Raw genomic sequence first — 19528 nt, forward strand, 5'->3', positions numbered from 1 at the left:
GGTGATGGTTAGGGAACCCTGCATTAGGGTAATGGTTATGGAACCCTGCATTAGGATAATGGTTAGGGAACCCTGCATTGGGGTGATGGAGGGGGAAGCCTGCATTATGATAATGGTTAGTGAACCCTGCATTAGGGTGATGGTTAGGGAACCCTGTTTTAGGGTGATAGTTGGGGAACCCTGCATTAGGGTGAGGGTTGGGAAACTCTGCATTAATGTGATGGTTAGGAAACCTTGCATTAGGGTGATGGAGGGGGAACCCTGCATTAGGGTAATGGTTATGGAACCCTGCATTAGGGTAATGGTTAGGGAACCCTGCATTAAGGTGATGGAGGGGGAACCCTGCATTAGGAGAATGGTTAGGGAACCCTGCATTAGGGTGATGGAGGGGAAACCCTGCATTAGGGTAATGGTTAGGGAACCCTGCATTAGGGTGAGGGTTAGGGAACCCTGTTTTAGGGTGATAGTTGGGGAACCCTGCATTAGGGTGAGGGTTAGGGAACCCTGTTTTAGGGTGATAGTTGGGGAACCCTGCATTAGGGTGAGGGTTGGAACCCTGCATTAGGGTGATGGTTAGGGAACCCTGCATTAGGGTAATGGTTATGGAACCCTGCATTAGGGTAATGGTTAGGGAACCCTGCATTAGGGTGATGGAGGGGGAAGCCTGCATTATGATAATGGTTAGGGAACCCTGCATTAGGGTGATGGTTAGGGAACCCTGTTTTAGGGTGATAGTTGGGGAACCCTGCATTAGGGTGAGGGTTGGGAAACTCTGCATTAATGTGATGGTTAGGAAACCTTGCATTAGGGTGATGGAGGGGGAACCCTGCATTAGGGTAATGGTTATGGAACCCTGCATTAGGGTGATGGTTAGGAAACCTTGCATTAGGGTGATGGTTGACATGCACCCAACCAACAGAAGATTTATTTAGTTGATTTCATGACTCATTCATTATGACTTGTTTTTAGATCAACAGCTGATCTTGATTCCTAGCAGAACCATATTCTGATGTACACCAGCAAGCGTTTTTCCTTTTCACCACCAGTCTATGAGGCCAGAACACTGCCGGCAGCACTAGACTACAACTTCCACAAGGACAGAGCAGCCAGGCAGAACACAGAGGGAACCAAGACGTAAGCCCCCACTCTATTTGAAGTCAATAGGCTAGAGGAGGAAGTTTTGAACAACAGAACTTTAACTCACACGTTGACCAAACACATGGTCTTCCTAAGTGAATATTTCCCAAATTGCTTACATTCTCTCTCCTTGCCTCCTTTTCAAAACCTATTGGAGAAGAGGGTCAGAGGGGGGAGTGACTCTGGACCTTGTTCTACCATAGGATTGAGGAGTAGGCAAGGACGCGGGATGCAATAAATATTTAGTCATTGAATATAAACAGGAACTTCTATGTGTATTTGCAGTGTAAACCATCCAATCTCCTTTCTCTAAACCATTGAGGGAGATGATGCGCCACTTTATTTTTTTTCTTCTGTTGAACTCAGATTGCAAGATCTGTGACCTTACAAATTGTCCTTGAATGTAAATGTTTTGTATTTTATAACACGATGCACACTCTCAAACGTTGTTCGTTTATAGCTTTAGAAGACTGTATTAAAAAAAAAAGAAGCTAAACGTTGGAGTGTCTACTCACAAAAGACAAAGAAGACATATGGATACATTCTGGACCTCCAATGCAAGATTTTTTGGAAGCGGTTGGCATCTGGTGGCGGGATGCCAAGGAGAAGAACCCTAAGGCCCGAAGACCCTAGAAGACCTGGACTCCTACCCCCCTATTCCTCCACCAACAACTGAGGAACTTGTGCAATCACAAATGAGAAGAGGCCTAGGTAAGTGAAAAACGGATGGCAGGAATATCAGGTAGAATTGCATCCGACCTCAAAGTGAGTTATAACAAAGCCTGTAGGAGATGGATCCTATGCAGTCAATGAATAGTTGTCTTTTTATAATTTCATGGTATCGGTACACTAAACCTCCACATTCCTCATTCTTACCCTCCCCCCTGGCGTTGGGTGAACCTCGAGACCATGCAGGAGCTCCAGAAACCTCCCTCAGCTCAACAACCTTGTGAGAAACCCAGGTAATGACCCACATAAATACAAACCTTTTTACACCCAAATCAAATCAAATTTATTTATATAGCCCTTCATACATCAGCTAATAAAAGTGTTGTACAGAAACCCAGCCTAAAACCCCAAACAGCAAGCAATGCAGGTGTAGAAGCATGGTGGCTAGGAAAACCTCCCTAGAAAGGCCAAAACCAGGAACCAGGCTATGAGGGGTGGCAAGTCCTCTTCTGGCTGTGCCGGGTGGAGATTACATTACAATGACAGAATTTGAAAGAAACAGTTTAATTTAGTTTTTACACTACATAATTCTTTGCCCCTCATAGTAACAATTATATTTATCTGTTGAAATACATCTCAAGATTGACAGTAAAGGCCCTGATGGACCAAGACCCCTGCTGCTGGACCTCTCTAAAGACCCTTCTAAAGCCTCCACTATAAAGCAACAAGGGGGAGACTTCCTGCCTGCCTTCCTCAAATCAAATCAAATCAAATCAAATTTATTTATATAGCCCTTCGTACATCAGCTGATATCTCAAAGTGCTGTACAGAAACCCAGCCTAAAACCCCAAACAGCAAGCAATGCAGGTGTAGAAGCACGGTGGCTAGGAAAAACTCCCTAGAAAGGCCAAAACCTAGGAAGAAACCTAGAGAGGAACCAGGCTATGTGGGGTGGCCAGTCCTCTTCTGGCTGTGCCGGGTGGAGATTATAACAAAACATGGTCAAGATGTTCAAATGTTCATAAATGACCAGCATGGTCGAATAATAATAAGGCAGAATAGTTGAAACTGGAGCAGCAGCACAGTCAGGTGGACTGGGGACAGCAAGGAGTCATCATGTCAGGTATTCCTGGGGCATGGTCCTAGGGCTCAGGTCCTCCGAGAGAGAGAAAGAAAGAGAGAATTAGAGAGAGCATATGTGGGATGGCCAGTCCTCTTCTGGCTGTGCCGGGTGGAGATTATAACAGAACATGGCCAAGATGTTCAAATGTTCATAAATGACCAGCATGGTCGAATAATAATAAGGCAGAACAGTTGAAACTGGAGCAGCAGCACAGCCAGGTGGACTGGGGACAGCAAGGAGTCATCATGTCAGGTAGTCCTGGGGCATGGTCCTAGGGCTCAGGTCCTCCGAGAGAGAGAAAGAGAGAAGGAGAGAATTAGAGAACGCACACTTAGATTCACACAGGACACCGAATAGGACAGGAGAAGTACTCCAGATATAACAAACTGACCCTAGCCCCCCGACACATAAACTACTGCAGCATAAATACTGGAGGCTGAGACAGGAGGGGTCAGGAGACACTGTGGCCCATTCCGAGGACACCCCCGGACAGGGCCAAACAGGAAGGATATAACCCCACCCACTTTGCCAAAGCACAGCCCCCACACCACTAGAGGGATATCTTCAACCACCAACTTACCATCCTGAGACAAGGCTGAGTATAGCCCACAACGACCTCCGCCACGGCACAACCCAAGGGGGGGCGCCAACCCAGACAGGAAGATCACATCAGTGACTCAACCCACTCAGGTGACGCACCCTGACGCACCCTCCCAGTCCCAACCCCAAAACTGATGGAGCACCCTGGTCATCCCTATTGCTGAGTGTCAGGGAAAATGCATGGAGTAAAATGTACATCGTTTTCTTTGGGAATGTAGTGAAGTAACAGTTGTTAAAAATATAATTAGTAAAGTAAAGATACCCAAATAAACTACTTAAGTTGTACTTTCAAGTATTTTTACTTAAGTACTTTACACCACTGCACACACACTAGACTCAATGTAAATAAATGTTAATAACTAGTTTATTTTATGTATGCTCCATTTTCTTTGAGGATTGTGTGAAATAAAGTACATTCACAGATAAAGCAACGTCTTTGGTTTATTGGATATTTCTCTGATTAAAATGAGTGACCAAAAGGAAATCGACAGACCTGCAACCCTCTGGGCGTGTGTGCAGGTTTGGTCATCTAGAGCAGAAACAGGGCCCCAACAGCCCTCACATAATTACAGGGTTCCCAGGAGTGGCAGGCAAATATATTTATTGTCCTGCAAAAATATTTTTGTTACGTACCAAGGCCATTCCCTGGCTACCCATTCACATTGCTCCAGCCAAACAGGGACGTTTCTTCCCCACAATTAATTTATGTAGTGATTGATAGAGCAGAGATATTCAATTCAGGGTGAGTCTTCAGGCAACCAAGAGCAATGAATGGAGAGGGATGACCTGGAGGGAATTCCAGACCTCAGCTTTTTGTGAAGCAGAAAAGTAGAGATGGGTGGCCGACGAGGAAAAATGTAACAACATGCACACACACATTATGTAACTAAATTGTAATTGTTTATTTTATGTATGCTTTTAGGATTGGTGATATCTAGGCCGACAATGCTAGAGTGAAAATAAACATGAATAAACTGATAATTCTATAATGAATACATATCAGAATAATAATCCATAATAGCGACCAATAGTCCCAACCCCTGGGCACTACTTCTTGACTAATTGTGATTGTTTAGAGTTTTAATTAGCCAAGAAGTAGTGCCCAGGGGTTGGGATTGAACCGTTTCTCAAAAGCAGCAGAAAAGGTCAAATAAGGTCACAAAAAGGTCCGTTATGGTTATACACGTCTGGCTCGCGCAAGGAGCTGGACAAAAGCAACACTTAAGTGTGTATTTTGATGTGATATGAAAGTAGGATGCTTTATATTTCTAGGACCATGTCGTAATTGAGAATTGATTCCTCTACCGACATGTACAAATGACCTCGACTAACCTGTACCCCCGCACATTGACTCGGTACCAGTAGTATTGATATTTTCTACTTTAGTAGATATTATATTTAGTAAATATTTTCTTAACTATTTCTTGAACTGCCTTGTTGGTTAAGGGCTTGTAAGTAATGTTAGCAAATTATGTTATTCTTCAATAACACAAACTCCAAAGCAAATCAGGGGGAGAAAAATAGTCTCTGTCTGCTCTGTCTGTTTCAATAGGCTAGAATCTGATGTATGCCATCAGCCATCGGTTATAAATTTGATTTGTGTGTGGCTTATGATGATTTCCTGTCTAAATGTTCAAAACAGTACTGTATTGCATATGGTTCTATATCATAACGTAAAATGTTTTAAGTGGGTTATGTAAGGACCTTGATTTCAATATTCTTCTTTGCGCTACACTAGTGCCTACTGTCGGCAATATTTGATTTCCTCCGAATTCACTGGCTTTTGGCAACGCGTTTCACTGCCACTTCGTTTGTCCTTCGTTACGTTCCGTTCTGAGTCTGGAAAAGATGGCGATCTACCAGTGAGCCACGTTGGTATTTTGATAACATATTTATAATATAGACATTTCTTTTTATACCGAAAATGAATAAAATAATGTCCGGTCGACACAACAACAAATTGCCAACCAATCTGCCGCAATTGCAGAACCTGATCAAGAGAGATCCACAGTCGTACACGGAAGAAGTGAGTGTATAAAACGTAGCTAGGTAACGCATGCCAACTAGCTAACGTTAGTTTGACTAGTAAACAAACTAGTTGGCTAGCTTGCTTTACATTGAACTAACATTAGCTATGTTGTGGGATCAATTAATGATGTCATGAATCATATAACTATATTACTAACGTTAATTAGCTACCACCAGCCATTACTATATAGCTAACGCTAGCTAGCCAGCTATCTAGTTATATCTTAGGCCAGTTTTTAGACAGTCTTTATTCATTATCTAATGTATTAATAAACTGTGCCTAATGGCAGTCAATAGCGACACAGCTTGCGAGACATCGCCCGACCCGTTGTTGTACATCTTTTAGCAGCACGTGTCCCGCGTTGGACCGTATGTTTTCCGTAGACGGTTTTGACGTAGCCTCTAGATCTGCATGTCTTTGATTGATGTGCCTTCTGGATAATGCACTCGTTTCCCCCATGAACCGGCTCGTACATAACGCATCCTCCATTCATTACATGTTGATGCAAAGAGTCAATCTTTGTAGTGTTGACCCTTCTTTTTCAATCTGCCCTGGCACGCTGTCAATTAACTTCTGGGCAGCCCATTCTTGCATAATCAATGCTTGGAGTTTGTCAGAATTTGTGGGGTTTTGTTTGTCCACAAGTTCTCAGTGGGATTAAGGTCTGGGGAGTTCAGTTCATTTGCATGGCAAAGCGGGACTTTGATCCGATGAATTGCAATTAATAGCAATCTTCATAACATTCTGGAGTATATGCAAATTGCCATCATACAAACTGAGGCACCAGACTTTGTGAAAATGAATATTTGTGTCATTATCAAAATTTTGGCCACGACTGTACATATGGACATTCCAGGAACGGCCCCTAAAAAGACACTAATTTGCTCCCACCTGTGGAACACATGCCCTCTGTTTCTAACAGAACTGTGGGGAAACAGTCCCCTACGGGTGGGGGTGGCAGGGTAGCCTAGTGGTTAGAGTGTAGAGGTGGCAGGTAGCCTAGTGGTTAGAGTGTAGAGGTGGCAGGTAGCCTAGTGGTTAGAGTGTAGAGGTGGCAGGTAGCCTAGTGGTTAGAGTGTAGCGTTGGCAGGTAGCCTAGTGGTTAGAGTGTAGAGGTGGCAGGTAGCCTAGTGGTTAGAGTGTAGAGGTGGCAGGGTAGCCTAGTGGTTAGAGTGTAGAGGTGGCAGGTAGCCTAGTGGTTAGAGTGTAGAGGTGGCAGGGTAGCCTAGTGGTTAGAGTATTGGACTCGAATCCCCGAGCTGGACCCTGTCTACTGGTCGTCCCCGCTAGCACAGCAGGCCAAGGCAACACTGTGTACTAGCTAGCTTGATAGTGTACTAGCTAGGTAGATAGTTGGGCTCCACTTGGACTCCCAAGTGGCTTAGTGGTCTAAGACACTGCATGTCACTGCAGTACCTGGTTCGAACCCAGGCTGCATCACATCCGGCTGTGAATGGGAGTCCCATAGGGCGGCGCACAATTGGCCCAGCATCGTCCGGGTTTGACCATCATTGTAAATAAGAATTTGTTCTTAACTGACTTGCCTAGTTAAATAAAGGTTAATTCAATTAAAAATGTAATTCATTGAATTAAGTAGTTAGCTAGCACACTGTGTACCAGAGTCCTCCATAGAACTAGCTGGCAAAGCTAGCACACAGTTCCTCGCTGCCGCCTGCCGAACACGCACAGTGCCTGACAGGCGGGGGCAGAGGACACTGTCTACTGGTGTAAGGCTACCGTTGTCGCCCCTCCTTCTGTGGTGGTTGTAACATGTCGGCTCAGCTTCCCCGAACAGTCCCATTACAAGTCAGAATGTTGAACAAACTTCATTTCTACTTTACCTGTTGTCTGCTGATTTTTGCCCCTATTTTTGCCCCTTTGCCCCCCTGATACAAAATATCCACAGGGAAGCGTTATCAACACATCCTTCAGTATGCTGGTCTGTATATTGTTTGTATTTGCGGTTTTTATTTTTAATACTGATGCGATTCGCACTTGACAAACCACAGACCGAATGGCAAACACTTCTAGCTGTTTGTGAGGAAACGCGATTCGGTTGACATTTGGATACATTCGGCTATTGTTTACATATTGTGGATCACGTGAATTAAAATATTCACTGGATTTACAAGTCGACACAGCCATATACTTACCTGCGCACCAAAATGTTGGGCTAATAATACTTTCCTGTGGACATTTTATCTCCACTCCCTACCGCCAAAAGAACCAACAGCACAGACAACCGTTAAAGTTTATCGTTTTATTCAACATTCTGGCTTGTAGAGACTTATGCGTCTTTTCTTTTTTACAGCGACTTCTTTCAGATTGATGTCATGGAGTAACCATGGTAACAAACTGATGTTTAGAAAAGTAGTTCACGTGAGGCAGTTGTGGGTGACGCGAATGGCCGATAACTGTAGGGTGCAGGCAGAATCCTGCCTGAAGTTTGAGAGCTGAGGTTAGGCATAAGGGTTAGGTTTAAAACGAGATTTTAACGAGATAAATTGTAGAAATAGGCAGGGTTTATGACTTTGTGGCTGTGGTAACTAGTGACGAACAGTGCCTAGGCTAGTTCTAATGGAAACATTGTCCTTTGCATTGCCAAGCAGTGCCAAAGAAAGTATTAAATCCAATTATTTAATGCTACCACCCCCTTCAAATCAAAACAAACAGATCCTAATCACACACCTGTTGTTGTTTCACACCTGTTTGCCTGTCTATCGCAATACATTCAGCAACATGCTGCTGTAGACAGGAAGTAGAATGGAGCGTGTGAGCGCAAACATTGACATCCATGTTTGGTTTTGATTTGGGGGGTGTTGGCATCAAACAATTGGATTTAATGTTGTCTTGGGAACTGCTCGGCGACGCAAACAACAATGTTTCCATCAGAACTATCTACCCATTTACGGATACCATCCAACATGTGGGACACGTGCTGACAAGACAGGTACCGCAACGAGTCGGGCAAAATACTCACAAGCTATCGCTATGGAACGAGCGAAGACTGAACATTACTGTTAAAATAACTGAGTTTACTGTTTAACTGTATACGTGACGAAGAGCTTCGTAGGCCTGGTTACATATTTTATACAGTCAGTGACTATTTAGCTAGCTAGCTATGTCATTGTTTAGTAGTAATACATCAGACTGTATTACCGCGCGGCTTATAAGGACGAAATCAGCGGACAACAGGTGGAGTAAATTCAGATTAAGTTTACTCAACATTCTTCTGATTTATAAAAGGACTGTTCCAAAATGTTGGACCCTATATATTAGAGACGAGAGTGGATGTTTATCCAGTCCAAACTCTGAATCGGGAGAGGCTAGCTATGTCAATTCCTGCTGACTTGAGTACATGTTTTAATTTCTAATCTACAGTTCCTGCAACAATATCGACACTACCAGTCCAATGTCCAGATCTTCAAACTCCAGCCTGACAAACCCAACAAGGAGCTGGCAGATCTGGTCATGTTCCTTGCTCAGGTACGATCATCACTCTCAAATCTAGTCCTATAAATAGTATGCCAAATTCATTATATTAATAATCATTTGGATATATATAAATAAATAAAAACAGAAACGTAAATATAGATGTCACGTGATTACCCTAGTTGGGGGTCGAAGCGATCTCAAATCAGGAAATGTCTGTAGGACTGCTGTATTTGTGGGTCTTATTGGAAACCATAAACTGTCCATTATTTATAGATCACCAACTGTAGACACAAGTACACTGCTGATGTTAGTCCTGATGGGAAGCTATCAAACTAAATCCATTATTGTCCTGTTCCAGGTTGGACACTGCTATCTGCAGCAACTTGCCTCCTTCCCTCAGGAGTTGACTGAGATCCTTATGAATCATCATACAGTCCTCGAGCCTGATCTACGGATGGTAAGAGAACAAATCATCAACAGATATTTTCTCGCCCTTGTCAGCTGTTAAAAATAAGTGTAATGTGTTGTTGTTGTTTTTATTTGCGTGTTTCTCACTCGCTCAGACATTCTGCAAAGCCCTGATTCTGCTGAGGAACAAAGATCTGATTAACCCCACCGGTCTTCTGGAGCTGTTCTTTGAGTTGCTGCGCTGTCACGACAAGCTCCTCAGGAAGGTGAGCCCGGAGTGTCTCTGTCTCTCTGCACACCGGTATTGTTATTCCATGTCTATGGTCTGCCTCTTGCTTAGTCTCCTGTTCATCTCTTCCCAGACGCTGTACTCGCACATTGTCCATGACATAAAAAACATCAACTCCAAACACAAGAACAACAAAGTCAACACAACATTACAGAACTTCATGTACACCATGCTGAGAGACAGCAATCCCCTAGCAGCCAAGATCTCGCTAGATGTCATGATTGAGTTGTACAAGAGGAACATCTGGTAAGTTACATGCCTTGGCTCTGTGCTAAGTATCTTCAAAAACACGTCGCCTGATATACATCATTTTTTTAATTTCCTTGTTTTCCGTCACAGGAATGACGCCAAAACTGTTAACGTGATCACGACAGCATGTTTCTCCAAAGTCACAAAGATCCTCGTGGCAGGCATGAAGTTCTTCCTGGGCAAAGATGAAGATGAGAAGAGGGAGAGTGATTCAGAATCGGAGGCATGTGTTCACCACACCACATAGTGGAGGGGGGGGGGGGTGAACATTTTGATTTGATTGGAGGAGAGACTCCTTGCTCTGTCAGGTCTAAGCCAGTCTCTTATCTCCAGGAGGAAGGTCCGTCGGCTAGAGACCTGATGGTGAGGTACTCTACAGGGAGGAAGACGTCCAAGAACAAGAAGAAGATGGAGAAGGCCATGAAGGTCCTTAAGGTACGCTGAGAGTCCTGTATTTTTTCTTTTTACTCAAGATAGACTTTAACTGGCAATTGTTTTTGTTTGGTTGGTTGTTAGTTAATAAATCTTGATGATTCACAGAAACATAAGAAGAAGAAGAAGGTAGAGGTTTTCAATTTCTCTGCCATCCACTTGATTCATGATCCTCAAGGTATGTATGGTCACCCTCAAAACCACACGCTCATAAACTAAACAATATCTGGAACTTATTTTATGTCTCTCTATATTCTGTTTTTTCCTAAGAAATATTAAATATTTTGCACAGACTTTTCAGAGAAGCTACTAAAGCAGTTGGAAGACTCTAATGAGCGTTTTGAGGTGAAGATCATGATGATGGAACTAATATCCCGACTAGTTGGGATTCATGAGGTAAGAAAATGATATGAACAGTGCAATTATTCTACAATGTAAAAAAGACATTCACGTTGTTATTTCTATTCTTCCCACAGCTCTTTCTCTTCAACTACTACCCCTTCGTACAGCGGTTCATTCAGCCCCATCAAAGAGGTAAGCTCCAAACAACGACAACGGCAGTAATTGGAGTGGGTCTAGTGTTTCCTGGATGATGGCGTTGATGGTGAGCCATAACCAGCCTTTCAAAACACTTCATGGCCACCGACGTGAGTGCTACTGGGCGGTAGTCATTTAGGCAGGTTACCTTCGCTTTCTTGGGCACAGGGACTTATGGGGGTCTTCTTAAAACATGTAGCTATTACCGACTCGGTCAGGGAGAGGTTGAAAATGTCAGTGAAGACTGTACAGTGGTTTTTTTTTTCTTCTCTCCCAGCCCCATCAAAGAGGTAGGTTCTAAGAAAGAGCTCAGCTCAGTCATTGAAAACAAGCGTGCAATTAGTCATGTTGAGTTTTAATAGAACTCCCGAGTTGAAAATAATATTTGTTTTTCTTTCTTCTCCAGAGGTCACCAAGATACTACTGTGTGCTGCCCAGTCCTCCCATCAACTAGTTCCACCTGAGATCATCCAGCCGGTCATCATGACCATAGCCAATAACTTTGTGACAGACAGAAACTCGGGAGAGGTGATGTGTGTTGGGTAAGGGAGTCACTCACACCTATGATTCCTCTGTAACCTGGTTGGATGGCCATTGTAAAGTCATTCACATTCTGCATGTGATTGTTACCATGGATACTGTATATAACACTGTTGTATACAGTTGAGATTTGTACAGCATCAGTTATTGGTTAATAACATGGATATATGGAGTAACAGAGTGTGCGACTTGCTTTGTACAGCATCAATGCCATCAAGGAGGTGGCAGCTCGTTGTCCCCTAGCCATCACAGAAGAGCTGCTTCAGGACCTGGCTCAGTACAAGATGCACAAAGACAAGAGTAAGTAGTCTGTCCTTACAGGAAGTAGTCTGTCCTTACAGGAAGTAGGCTAACATGTCTGTTTTGATTATTTTTCTCTTTAACCATGTGGCTACAAGAGATTATTCATCACGTGTCATAATTAAATCAATTTAAAGGGTTTCAATGAGGGTTATTTAAATGTATTTTTTTTTTTTTTTAGATGTGATGATGTCTGCCAGAGGACTCATTCAGCTCTTCAGAAGCCTGGATCCAAAGATGCTGCATAAGAGAGACAGGGTATGTTGCTGAGACCAATGTAATATACATTTAGAATGATCTCAACATCGTCATGTTTCTCCCTCCCTCGCCCATATGCTAGGCTCCTCCTCCTCTGTGTGGAAGTCCTCTCAGGGCTGAGGTATGCTAGGTGGTTTCTCTATGTGGAAGTCCTCTCAGGGCTGAGGTATGCTAGGCTCCTCCTCCTCTGTGTGGAAGTCCTCTCAGGGCTGAGGTATGCTAGGCTCCTCCTCCTCTGTGTGAAAGTCCCCCCAGGGCTGAGGTGCTGTGAAATGTCATGGAGGCTGCGCTAACTGATAACTTAACCATTGCGTTGTTTACTAGGGTCGACCCACAGAGTTGTCTACCGAGGCTAAGATCCAGGACTATGGCGAGATGGGGGCCAAGACCTACATCCCTGGAGCAGAGGTTCTGGAGGTGGAGGAGAAAGAGGAGGGAGAAGAGGGGGACGGTGGTAAGGATTGGATCGTGTATAGTCATTATTATACAACTGGAAACTTTTACTTGTTTGGTTTTTGCTCATTTTGGATTTATCAAGGACTGTATTTCCAAGATGCAATAGATGTTTTGTGTGGAAAAAAATATGTTTAAATATTGAGTATTTGATCATTTCTTCCTCTGCGTTTCCTCTTCATCTCTAGATGGCTGGGAGAGTGCCAGCAGTATCAGTGGTGGTGATGATGATGATGAGGACGGAGAATGGATCAATGTTCACCACTCCTCTGATGAAGACACAGCGGAAATGGTAGGGTTGTGCATCAACCCCATGTCCGTTTGGTGTTCTGGATTGGTGACCTGACTTTGAAAATCTGGGCTGGCTCACGTTCAATTGAGCACACCGTAGCAAAACAATTTTTATCAGAAAACTAAAATGAGCACTTATTATTGGACAGGTTAAGGTTGTCTCTCCCTGTTTCTGTCCGTTTTCTGCCATTTAGTTCCGAATGAACACAACCCTGGTGATTAGTGTTCTGATTGGCGAATAACGTCTTCTCATTGGCTATTGTATGTGTCTCGCCCAGGCTGAGAAGCTGAAGACTATGGATCCAGAAGAGAGGAAGGCCAAGGCAGCAGCGGTCAGCTCCAGTCGACTCCTCACTCAGGACGACTTCAAGAAGATCCGTCTGGCTCAGATGGCTAAAGAGGTCAACGCTGCCCCGGGCAAGGGACAGAAGAGGAAGATCGTTGAAGATGATGACGGTGAAAGGTCAGTCTTGTTTTCTTGTTATTTTACCTCCGGTCCTATGATTTATATAATTCAAAACGGGGCCGACTTTTTGTTACAATGATGATCCATGTGGATCCATGTTTTACCTGATGGGAATATCTTATTTAAAATGCGTTGATGCTGCGTTTAGACGAAGGACGCAAAAAAACATCATACCAGTTGGTGTAACGGGACAAGGCAGAGAGGGTGACTACAAAAAGCACAACGGTCTGCGTTGCTATGGTGATATCCGTAAAACAAAACAAGTGCAAATGAACATCCGGTAGAAAACAACGCTACAGCAAACAGTTGTAATATTTGAACTCTGGCGGCATGTCCCGTATACCGTGGCGGCTAGGGATAACCCCGTTTAGTCGACCGGTCGTTTGTTTGGTCGACCAAGATTTCTTGAGTCGAGCGGTAGCAAAAAAACGTGACGTACGAGACACCTGTCCCCCCCCCAGGCCGTGGGGATGGTACTGTCCATCACTCTTAAGACATTTGCTACTGAAATTGTACATGGTTATATTACATAAGATCAATGGTGCAACACTAATAAAAACAATATTATTTTATAGCAAATGAGCTTTTTTTTTTTTTTTTTTTTTCACCTTTATTTAACCAGGTAGGCAAGTTGAGAACAAGTTCTCATTTACAATAGCTTTGGATAGCGGTTGCTGTCCGCGGTTCTGAAACATCAGTACGCTGTGGATTTGGAGCCTTTTTCCTAGACCATGTTGCTATGTGCGTAATAGCAAAGTTACCCAGCATATTGGTGTTGAGAACAATGTGGTGGAGGCAGCAGCGGAGTTAGGCCTTTGCCTTAATTGTCTAAGAGGCGAGGCTTAATTATGTCTATAATCAATAGCCGAACTGTTAGACCCGTGCACCTGGCCACCTTGGCTAGCGTACACTGCGCCCAGCCCGCCACAGGAGTCGCTGGTGCGCGATGAGACAAGGACACCCCTACCGACCAAGCCCTCCCTAACCCGGGCGACGCTAGGCCAATTGTAGTAGTTAGGTGTGCCTAAATCATCCACATCTACAGCGCATTGTGAAAGTATTCCGACCACTTCACTTTTTCCACATTTTGTTTTGCCTTATTCTTTTTTTGTTGTGAATTTTTACCCCTTTTTCTCCCCAATTTCGTAGTATCCAATTGTTGTAGTAGCTACTATCTTGTCTCGTCGCTACAACTCCCGTACGGGCTCGGGAGAGACCAAGGTTGAAAGTCACGCGTCCTCCGATACACAACCCAACCAAGCCGCTGCTTCTTTAACACAGCGCGCATCCAACCCGGAAGCCAGCCGCACTGGCTGCACAATGCGCCGGAGGAAACACCGTGCACCTGGCCACCTTGGCTAGCGTACACTGCGCCCAGCCCGCCACAGGAGTCGCTGGTGCGCGCCGCCATGCTTTTATTTTTGCCGCATGAGCCAAAGAAGAGATTAGTTTGGTCTGTTCATAGTATGTATGTTGAAGGGGGTGTGTCGTCTACGATCATCCACTTCCCTTCATTCACTTCCGTAAGTTTACCCGAAAGATGAGTAAACCGTTCCTTCATCTCATTATAACATCTTTGGTCTGACAGACGTTTAACGTGACACCCAGAATGCATTGTGTAATGTCAACAAACATGGCGCCACACACAGCTGGCAAACAGCTTAGCATTAGCTCATTATAATCAGTACAACCTTCAAAAAAGTATTTTTACAAACATCATAGGTGCCCATTACAATATATGCAATAATCGGAATGCGTTATCTGTCACCAATAATTGAAAACGTGAATACAACTGTAAATACATTAAGCTCGAATACTGTATACTACAGTAGAAACGACAACACGATATACAGAAAATAAGGAACTTACTTTGATAGGAACGCACACCTGTCCAAAGGTGTAAGGACAGTGTAAGGAAAACAACAAGGAAGCCAAAGCCAGCGGCGGCAAGAAAATGTTCAAGACTGAGCAAATATATACATACTTGATCTGTGCAAACATGAGTGAAGTACGGTGGGTTCTCCTGGAAGAGAGAAGTTTATTCCGGCTCAGTAAATCCTCAAACATAAATTGTCCTCAACACTGAAATGGACTACTTCTATGTGAATTAATGAGGAGGTGGAACACACCTCAATTCAAACTGTTGGAAAACAATTTGAAATTGACAAGTTGAAACACAGCCTATAGATAATTAGCAGGCAGTGCGTGTTAACTGTCCTGTTGCGTAATAATCCGATTTCGGAAGAGTGAGTGCATTATGACATCACGTGCATAAAACCACTCACGCTGGGGGAACCGTTAGAGATGTTTGGAACTCACGCTGGGGAGACCGTTAGATGTTTGGAACTCACGCTGGGGAGACCGTTAGATGTTTGGAACTCACGCTGGGGTGACCGTTAGATGTTTGGAACTCACGCTGGGGTGACCGTTAGATGTTTGGAACTCACGCTGGGGTGACCGTTAGATGTTTGGAACTCACGCTGGGGTGACCGTTAGATGTTTGGAACTCACGCTGGGGAGACCGTTAGATGTTTGGAACTCACGCTGGGGAGACCGTTAGATGTTTGGAACTCACGCTGGGGAGACCGTTAGATGTTTGGAACTCACGCTGGGGAGACCGTTAGATGTTTGGAACTCACGCTGGGGTGACCGTTAGATGTTTGGAACTCACGCTGGGGTGACCGTTAGATGTTTGGAACTCACGCTGGGGTGACCGTTAGATGTTTGGAACTCACGCTGGGGTGACCGTTAGATGTTTGGAACTCACGCTGGGGAGACCGTTAGATGTTTGGAACTCACGCTGGGGAGACCGTTAGATGTTTGGAACTCACGCTGGGGAGACCGTTAGATGTTTGGAACTCACGCTGGGGAGACCGTTAGAGATGTTTGGAACTCACGCTGGGGAGACCGTTAGAGATGTTTGGAACTCACGCTGGGGAGACCGTTAGAGATGTTTGGAACTCACGCTGGGGAGACCGTTAGAGATGTTTGGAACTCACGCTGGGGAGACCGTTAGAGATGTTTGGAACTCACGCTGGGGTGAACGTTAGATGTTTGGAACTCACGCTGGGGTGAACGTTAGAGATGTTTGGAACTCACGCTGGGGAGACCGTTAGAGATGTTTGGAACTCACGCTGGGGAGACCGTCACGCTGGGGAGACCGTTAGAGATATTTGGAACTCACGCTGGGGAGACCTTCACGCTGGGGGATACCGTTAGAGATATTTGTAACTCACTGGTGGAAGGTTAATAAAGTTAATTGTGGAGAAGGCTGATTCACAGCTGAATGTGGGGCGAAACATGGTCAGGCTGTACCGTGCTGGTTTCTTGAGAACAGGGACATCAGCTGCAGGCACCATCTTTCCCCCAGAAAGTGACTGGGTCACAACCACCAGCCTGCTCCTTCACACCTATTTGAATCAACTCCATTTGTAGTGATGCAACATCTACCCATCTGAAGATCTGTTTTGCTTCTTCTTCTGGTCCGGATTGACCCTTCTCTGGGTCTGGGCCAGGATTGACCCTTCTCTGGGTCTGGGCCAGGATTGACCCTTCTCTGGGTCTGGGCCAGGATTGACCCTTCTCTGGGTCTGGGCCAGGATTGACCCTTCTCTGGGTCTGGGCCAGGATTGACCCTTCTCTGGGTCTGGGCCAGGATTGACCCTTCTCTGGGTCTGGGCCAGGATTGACCCTTCTCTGGGTCTGGGCCAGGATTGACCCTTCTCTGGGTCTGGGCCAGGATTGACCCTTCTCTGGGTCTGGGCCAGGATTGACCCTTCTCTGGGTCTGGGCCAGGATTGACCCTTCTCTGGGTCTGGGCCAGGATTGACCCTTCTCTGGGCCAGGATTGACCCTTCTCTGGGCCAGGATTGACCCTTCTCTGGGTCTGGGCCAGGATTGACCCTTCTCTGGGTCTGGGCCAGGATTGACCCTTCTCTGGGTCTGGGCCAGGATTGACCCTTCTCTGGGTCTGGGCCAGGATTGACCCTTCTCTGGGTCTGGGCCCGGATTGACCCTTCTCTGGGTCTTGGCCAGGATTGACCCTTCTCTGGGTCTGGGCCAGGATTGACCCTTCTCTGGGTCTGGGCCAGGATTGACCCTTCTCTGGGTCTGGGCCAGGATTGACCCTTCTCTGGGTCTGGGCCAGGATTGACCCTTCTCTGGGTCTGGGCCAGGATTGACCCTTCTCTGGGTCTGGGCCAGGATTGACCCTTCTCTGGGTCTGGACCCGGACCGCCAGTTGAGTTCGGTTGCCCTATTGGTCACCTGCATGCGATGCATTCATGTGTCACGTAAAGAGAACAAGGTTTTTAGGGAATGTTTTTTCCCCCCCGCTGCAGCAGAGAGGAGAGAACGACAACGGGTGCACGTTACACAGTCACTCGTTGTCTTTTTTTACACAGCACAGCAAGTCTGAGCCCAGCCTGGCACAAATCAATTACGGTCGGATTCCCTTTAGTCTTCTGTGTGTCTTTTTTAATTATTTCATCAAACCAGCTAAACGTAGCATAAGTGTGATAAATACTCATGCAAATAGTTTAACTGCCATTGTGTGTGTTTGTGTGCGTACGCATCTTAACTAATAACATGTCAAATCGTTTTCAGGGGGGAAATCCTTACCTTGAGAGACATTGAAAAGCTGCACAAGAAACCCAAGGCAGACAAGGAATCAAGACTTGCCACTGCACAGGTGACCATCTCAATCAAGAATGTGCTGAATTCTAATTATCGTATTCTTAGGATTTCAGCAGATCATGTGATTTTGTTTTGATGGTAGGCTGGCCGCTCGGATAGGAAGGAGTTTGTGAAGAAGAGGAAGGAGAAGCTGAACCCGTTCGCTTCCACCAGCAACAAGGACAAGAAGAGGAACAAAGACTTCAGGATGATGAGACACAGTCGAAACGTACGGACCAAGAACAAGAGATCCTTCAGAGATAAACAGGTACATTAAGTTTGTTTTTTGTTTTTGTGTTCAGCGTAATTGGAAAATGTGTATTTTTGTCAGTATTATTTATCTCTATGTTGCATCTATTTCTCTTTCTCTCTCTTCTCTCTCTCTCTCTCTCCATACAGATTGCTCTAAGAGATGCACTCATTAAGAGAAAGAAGCAATACAAATAGCGATGTCGCTGTGGACTCTGGTTCCTAAGGAAATGATGGCTTCCTTGAACTTGGGCTGTGAAAGGAAGATGGGGAATGGTTCATTTTAACGTGTTAAATCTTGCTGTCCTTGTTTTTTTTTCTTCTTGTTAGGTAGTAGGCTGTAATCACACTGCCTTCTATTAAAATATTTACTGTCTATCGTTTACTCCTTCTCCTATTTGCATTTTTGTTCAGTTTGCTTCATATTTCCATACACCTTTTTATGTGAAGATTATGTTCCTGCCAACAAATGAAATGTAACTCCTCTAGACTGACGTGACAGACAATAAATAAATGCAGACAGGATTTAAATGTCAAGATTTCCAGGACACAAACGCATATAATGTACGGACGGACAGATCAGTCCACTTCATTACGATGCCACCTTCAACCCCTACAGGTAAGGACAGGTTTGAGTTGTTGTAATGCTTCTCTCAGCTGGAATTCATTCACACTTAACTGGTATTTAGAATTCAATCAAACATTCCTGTTCGTATATTATGATGCACTTGCCCCAGTTGGGCAGAGACTCGGAAGTCCCCCAGTTGGGCAGAGACTCGGAAGTCCCCCAGTTGGGCAGAGACTCGGAAGTCCCCCAGTTGGGCAGAGACTCGGAAGTCCCCCAGTTGGGCAGAGACTCGGAAGTCCCCCAGTTGGGCAGAGACTCGGAAGTCCCCCAGTTGGGCAGAGACTCGGAAGTCCCCCAGTTGGGCAGAGACTCGGAAGTCCCCCAGTTGGGCAGAGACTCGGAAGTCCCCCAGTTGGGCAGAGACTCGGAAGTCCCCCAGTTGGGCAGAGACTCGGAAGTCCCCCAGTTGGGCAGAGACTCGGAAGTCCCCCAGTTGGGCAGAGACTCGGAAGTCCCCCAGTTGGGCAGAGACTCGGAAGTCCCCCAGTTGGGCAGAGACTCGGAAGTCCCCCAGTTGGGCAGAGACTCGGAAGTCCCCCAGTTGGGCAGAGACTCGGAAGTCCCCCAGTTGGGCAGAGACTCGGAAGTCCCCCAGTTGGGCAGAGACTCGGAAGTCCCCCAGTTGGGCAGAGACTCATAGAAGTCCCCCAGTTGGGCAGAGACTCATAGAAGTCCCCCAGTTGGGCAGAGACTCATAGAAGTCCCCCAGTTGGGCAGAGACTCATAGAAGTCCCCCAGTTGGGCAGAGACTCATAGAAGTC

At 45.3% G+C, this 19528-nt stretch overlaps 1 protein-coding gene across 1 annotated transcript; it reads left to right on the forward strand.

Moving 5' to 3' along the window:
* The first annotated feature begins 5288 nt into the window (after window positions 1-5288).
* On the forward strand, window positions 5289-18519 carry sdad1 (SDA1 domain containing 1). Its single transcript, XM_021622586.3, has 19 exons — window positions 5289-5555; window positions 8940-9044; window positions 9352-9450; window positions 9557-9667; window positions 9764-9936; window positions 10030-10162; window positions 10273-10374; window positions 10480-10549; window positions 10664-10767; window positions 10848-10905; window positions 11315-11450; window positions 11651-11748; window positions 11930-12006; window positions 12331-12460; window positions 12648-12751; window positions 13029-13213; window positions 17822-17906; window positions 17994-18158; window positions 18290-18519. Exons 1-19 carry the CDS (start codon window positions 5454-5456, stop codon window positions 18335-18337), a joined length of 2085 nt encoding a protein of 694 aa, XP_021478261.2. The 5' UTR covers window positions 5289-5453; the 3' UTR covers window positions 18338-18519.
* The last annotated feature ends 1009 nt before the right edge of the window (window positions 18520-19528 follow it).

Source organism: Oncorhynchus mykiss, chromosome 12 (genome assembly GCF_057628025.1).
Source record: "Oncorhynchus mykiss isolate SJ-2025 chromosome 12, ASM5762802v1, whole genome shotgun sequence".
Taxonomy (NCBI): Eukaryota; Metazoa; Chordata; class Actinopteri; order Salmoniformes; family Salmonidae; genus Oncorhynchus; species Oncorhynchus mykiss.

Coding starts and splice junctions, on each gene's coding strand:
- sdad1 (XM_021622586.3), top strand. CDS start 5,454: ATGAATAAAATAATGTCCGGTCGACACAACAACAAATTGCCAACCAAT. Junction 9,451..9,556: donor TCGAGCCTGATCTACGGATG/GTAAGAGAACAA, acceptor TCACTCGCTCAG/ACATTCTGCAAAGCCCTGAT. Junction 9,937..10,029: donor TTGTACAAGAGGAACATCTG/GTAAGTTACATG, acceptor TTTCCGTCACAG/GAATGACGCCAAAACTGTTA.